General features: G+C 42.1%; 1 protein-coding gene across 2 annotated transcripts in view; it reads right to left on the bottom strand.

Moving 5' to 3' along the window:
- Positions 1 to 4,605, bottom strand: part of tspan15 (tetraspanin 15) — a 50,378-nt gene extending 45,773 nt beyond the window's left edge. For both annotated transcript variants that reach the window (XM_088334851.1, XM_088334852.1), the window contains exon 1: positions 4,409 to 4,605. In XM_088334851.1, coding sequence (XP_088190977.1) covers positions 4,409 to 4,498 — 90 coding nt within the window. In that variant the 5' untranslated portion in view covers positions 4,499 to 4,605. The remainder of the gene's footprint in view (positions 1 to 4,408) is intronic.
- Positions 4,606 to 5,602: the final 997 nt, after the last annotated feature.

Raw genomic sequence — 5,602 nt, 5'->3', positions numbered from 1 at the left:
AGTTTTCTTCGCTGCAACAGAGATTTTTCTCTTTCTAAAAATAGATGATGTTTCTTCGTCACTGTTGGTCAGAGAGGGATGACCATTGGTGCACGTCCGCAGGAACGTGATTACCATGGTGAGGGAATTCATGGGATGAAGGTTATCTTCAGCGATGATTAACAAATCTGCATTGGACAAGGTAATGATGCTGGAACTTTTGTTTGGTGCCGTTCCAGTGAGATTTACAATGAGGACTGCCTAAAGAACACATAGTCCTTAGTGATATGGGGCTGCATGTCAGGCAAAGGCACTGGGGAGACTGCTATGGTCAAATGTGCAATCAATGCACAATTTTCTATTGATATTTTGGACAACTTTCATAATATCCACATGGACAGAGCAAAAACTGTGAAAGCATTCATTGGAGAGACACTCATCCGGTCAATGTCCTTGCCTGTAAATAGCCCAGATCTCAAGCCGATCGAATACCTGTAGTTGTAATTGAAAAAAATAATTGTCCACAGTAAGGCTCCGACCTGCAAAGATGATCTGACAAGTGCAATCAAAGGGTTGGCACCAGATTGATGAACAATATTGTCTGTGTGTCATCAAGTCCATGCTTCAGAGACTGGAAGCTGGAATGACCTTACGATTGTTTCATGTTTGTGATCGGAGTTTTTTCTACACGATAAAATGTCTAAGGGAGGGCTTGCCCAAGACTGGTGATTCCATACTTTTTGCTCGGGGTTGTACTGTGCTGAGCGTCAGAAGATGCTGAGTAAGGCACATACATTTCTTGCCTCATAGCAGAAGGCGATACTGAGACCAGGTATTCTGATTAGTCGCACACCTCATGACCAAACCCTAGAATTAGTGATAGTAACAGCAAGCTTACAGCTTTTCTCATTGTCTGGAGTTTCTATAATGGAGGGATACCTATCTTTTAAGGCTTTCATTCAAAATGAGCTGTGCTGAGTGACTGCAGATGCCTTGTGGCAGAAGGCGGTAGTAAGACCAAGGATTTTGATTAGGATTTGTATACAACTCATCCCCACTTAATAAAGCGATGATGCCTTTATTCAAACGGAGCAACACATAGACCTAAATTACGAGTTATGGTCAGTAGCTCAGGAGGTTAAAGTCTTGGGATCAAGAGGTCGAAGGTTCGATTAACGGCTCCTCTGTGTTACATGTCGAAATGTCCTTAGGCATGACACTAAATCCCTAACGGCCCAGATAAGCAAGTCGTTGTTTTGCATGGCTGAAAAATCGGTATGTGAGTGTGTGTGAGGGTTTAGGATACAGGTGTCAAACAGGCGGCCCGTGAGACAACACTCAAAGAAGCGCAAGAGAAAAATGAGCTGCAGGTTGAAATATGACAACTTGATGTTGCCAAAGCCAGGTGCCTCGAACAAAGACACTCTGTCCATCCCGTCCCGTCCCCCACCCCCTCTCTCGCTCTCTCTCTCACTCCCGTTTTTCCTTCTACCCTTTTCTCTCCTTCTGTCTTTCTATTTCTCTTTGGATTTCTTTATTCCTCTGCTTTTTATCTATTGTTTCTCACACTCTCTCCCTCTCTTTCTTTCTTTCTTTCTTTCTCCCACCCTCTCTCCTTTTCCCTCCCTCTTTCTCTTATTTCTTTATCTCTCTTTTTCTTTCTCTTTAAGCTACTAGTCCGGCCCCTGACAGAATGTTTGTTCTATCGTGTAATCCCCCAAGTTAAAATGAGTTTGACACCCCTGGTTTAGAACAACAGCAAACACCAGGCTTACAAAGTTAAATTGCACTTATTACATATGCAGTCATCAGTGTTGGGAATAAGACCGTTATAAATATGTTACATAACGGCATAATTTTTTTCAGTCACTAAATCTTTTATCCGCCGTAACCATTACAGAAGGTCAAAAGGGCTGTGTTTCGTACGATTTTGTGTCTTTACACTCGATATCTTGTTGCAGGAAAAAAAGAAAAAAAAAAATCAAAACTTGAAATAACAGCAGCAAAGCAGAAGGCACGCGCGCACGCACGCGCACACACGTATAAATGCGCACACACGCTTCTTTAAAATATTCACCATCAATAAATGGTTTTCTGTGCTTTGCTATCCAGTGAGCAATGTGATAGCTTGCTTCAGTGGTGTTTTGTGCAGTGACAAAGGTCTTCAGGGTCTGTGTTTGTTTGCCGTACCTGGAAACGGCGCGTTCTAACATCTCCGCCATATCAGACTCATCCTTGAATTCATGTTTTGTCTCGTAATGACATTTACCACTTGCTGTGTGAGGTACAACGCTCTGGAGGCATGATGCACAAAACAGCACGGTAATTTTTTGCACCAAGCCTCATTCGTCTGTCCACGCTTGCTGGAAAGAACGAGATGTTTTCGCCGTCATGATTCTGTCATTTTTCGCGGGCGTGTATTTCGTTAGCTGGGTTAAAACACGAATCTCTCCTCTGCGAGGCGCCGCACACACACACACTGACACACAAAGCAGAGGAGGAGGGGCGCTAACGTAAAGCCTCTAAATAACACGGGGCACAACTGAAAATGTCAAAATTTCAGGTAAAAATGCGCATTTATAAAATATAATCATTACTATTCTGCCGTGCGAGTGCCACTGGTTAACGCCTCATGTGCCACTGCCGGCACGCGTGTCATGGGTTGCTGACCCCTGCTATAGAGCAAGGGTCAGGGACCTATGGCTCGCATGCAATATATGACTCTTTACATGAGTACATATGGCTCCGTGACAAAATGAGAATTGTGCAATTTTTTAAAATATTGCTTCATGCTAAACCAAAAGTCACAAACCAGAAACAACAATGATAGTTAAGAAGTATATATATATATTATATATATGACACCATTTTAACTACACTTTAAAGTCAGGATGTCACACCAGCAGACCCAGTTTTGCCTGTAAATTGCTAAATAATTCTTTATATGGAAGCTCATTAAAAAATTCAGGTTTCCTGTTGAGACAATTTATAGAACAAACATTAACCCAAATAGAACCTTTTACCAACGAGCTCCAGCAAAGCACCTAGCACAATTAGATTGGGTGGAGAAGTAGGAATAGAATAGAATAGAATATACCTTTATTGTCATTGTTACAAAATGGGTTAACATATTGTGACAACGAAATGTAACGTAACTATACGCAGGACGAGCACTCTCTTTCTCTGTCTACACTGACGATACATTGGTATCCGCGTTTGCAGTATTTTGTGACATTTGTTTAAAAAAATGGCAGACAAATTGAGCCTTAATACTCTTAAGTAACTTGGGGAGGGAGTCAAAATTTAAGTGATTGATTTATATTGATATTGGACACAGGCTCTAGCATCAAACGTCACACAGCGAATTAAAACCCGCTGAATAGTTTTTGCTTTTACGGCTCTTTGGGTCAAAACAGTTCCCGACCCCTGTTATGAAATAGTTCAGTTACTAACCCAGTTAATGTTTTGAAGAAATAGAGAGTAACTTTGTTTAATTTCTTTTTTAAATTAGCGTGACCAGCACTGCCAGGCATGTACGATGTAACGAATTCTAAAAAAAAATTACACACACACACACACACACACACACACACACACACACACGGGGCGGCAGTAGCTCAGGAGGTAGAGCGATCGTTTTAGGATTAAGGGATCTCAGTTCGAATCCCGGCTTGTCCGTGTTACATGCCGAAGTGTCCTTGGGTAAGACACTGAAACCCCAATACCCCCAATAAGCAGGTTAGCGCCTTTCGTGGCTGCACAGATCACAGCCGCTATTGGGAAATGTGAAGCACAATGTAAAGTGCTTTGGGAAGTCATTGACTTGAAAAGCGCTATATAAATGCAGATCAGATCATCTCATCTCATTAGCCGTACCGCTTATCCTCATTAGGGTCGCGGGGGGGCTGGAGCCCATCCCAGCCATCTCCGGGCAGTGGGCCATTTCATATATATTTATACATATACACACACACACACACACACACATAAATTCTATATATATATATATATATATATATATATATAGCTGCAAACACGATATACAGACCCGTGAAAAGTCAATAGAAAGATAAATCAATATATTGCAAAATTACGTCCCAAAATAAAAAAATCAACAACAACGTATTAACATAAAAATAGAAAGTCATAGACAAAGCTATGAAAAATGTGATAGCAGCTACGCTCAGGTAAAAGTGTAGTTGAGGGTGGGGCCATTGTTTTGTGGACGAAAGCTGGAAAATCGTTTAGAGTACAGTACTCGTTTACTATTATGATTTGGGGAGGGCGTGGTACTTTCTAACAGCTTCTTCTAATTGTTTTATTTTTCATTTTGCATTCGCTTTGAAGCAAACGAATGCAGTAATACAAAAAAACACACATGAAAGTTAGAAACACGCGTACTGGTACATTAAATCAATAAAACACTCACCCACCAACCAATGGCGTAGAAAAAAAGGAGAAATTTAAGAACCACGTAAGAGAAACCGCGACAGTAGCGTGTTTCGTCATTGTTTGCCATTGTGAGGCTAAAATTTGGACCGCTTGTTCGGTTCTTGTGAAGTCTTGTCTTGCTTTGGAGAGGCAACTCACTTCCGCCTTTAGTCTTTCCGAGCACCTGCGGGGGCAGGCACGTGAGTGTTGGACAACAAAGGCGTGTTCACGAGAGTTTAACATTTCCGGTAAAAGTTGTTGTTTTTTTTTGTAACTCAATTTTTAATGTGCTTTTTCCCCCTTTTTTGAACATGCAAAAAAACAAAACAAAGGGGAAATCAAAAATAGAAATGAAATAAAAATAAAATAAGGCAACATGTTGGGTAGCATTTACCATGCTAAAGTTATTGACCAGAGCCTCTCTCTCACTCTCTCTTTCTCCCTATCCATCCATCCATTAGCTCAGGGGTGTCAAACTCATTTTAACTCGGGGGGCCACTGTGGTGTCGTGTAATACACTCCCCTTCCTGCTGTGTCGCTATATACCAATGTGCAGCCTTGTACTTGTGCTTGAGAACTACCGAGGAAGAAGTTAAGTAAACACTCTACGAATGTACCGTCCATGCCTGTCTTGAATCTACTACAACCCTACTACATACACAACATATTGGCGACGAGGATGACTTGTATCGGAATCTCACAACCCCCTGCTTTGCTCGAAACCCCAGGTGAGCCTACGATGTTGTACACCACGTGGATTCAGATGTTCGCAAATTACCTGCTAGCATTGACTGCAAACGACATGCCGGACAAACGAAAACGCGCACTACTGCTGCACTGTTTAGGTACAGAAGGGCAGAGAATTTTTCTTTCCCTTCCCGACACTGGCACTTCTTACAAATCCGCCTGTGATAATAATAATAATAATAATTTCCTTTGTATTGTCATTCTTTGTAACAATGTACACAGAACAAAATGTCGATACACCTGACCCGTTGTAGCGAGCCGATGCAGCCGCAGCCAACAGAGGGCGCCGCCATTTTACCAATGTTATAAGTGTTAGGTATGACTCGGCCGAGGCGCGAACCAGCGACCTCCCAGTCTCAAAGCGGGCGCCCTACCATCTAGGCTACTGAGGTGGCTAAAAACTTTCTTTGTACCGAAGATGATTGTCGTGGCTGAGCGTAGCAAG

Source organism: Urocampus carinirostris, chromosome 4, assembly GCF_059441175.1.
Source record: "Urocampus carinirostris isolate Australia breed hairy pipefish chromosome 4, RoL_Ucar_1.0, whole genome shotgun sequence".
Taxonomy (NCBI): domain Eukaryota; kingdom Metazoa; phylum Chordata; class Actinopteri; order Syngnathiformes; family Syngnathidae; genus Urocampus; species Urocampus carinirostris.
Note: the sequence above shows the minus strand (reverse complement) of the source record. Positions and strands in the feature narration are given on the sequence as shown.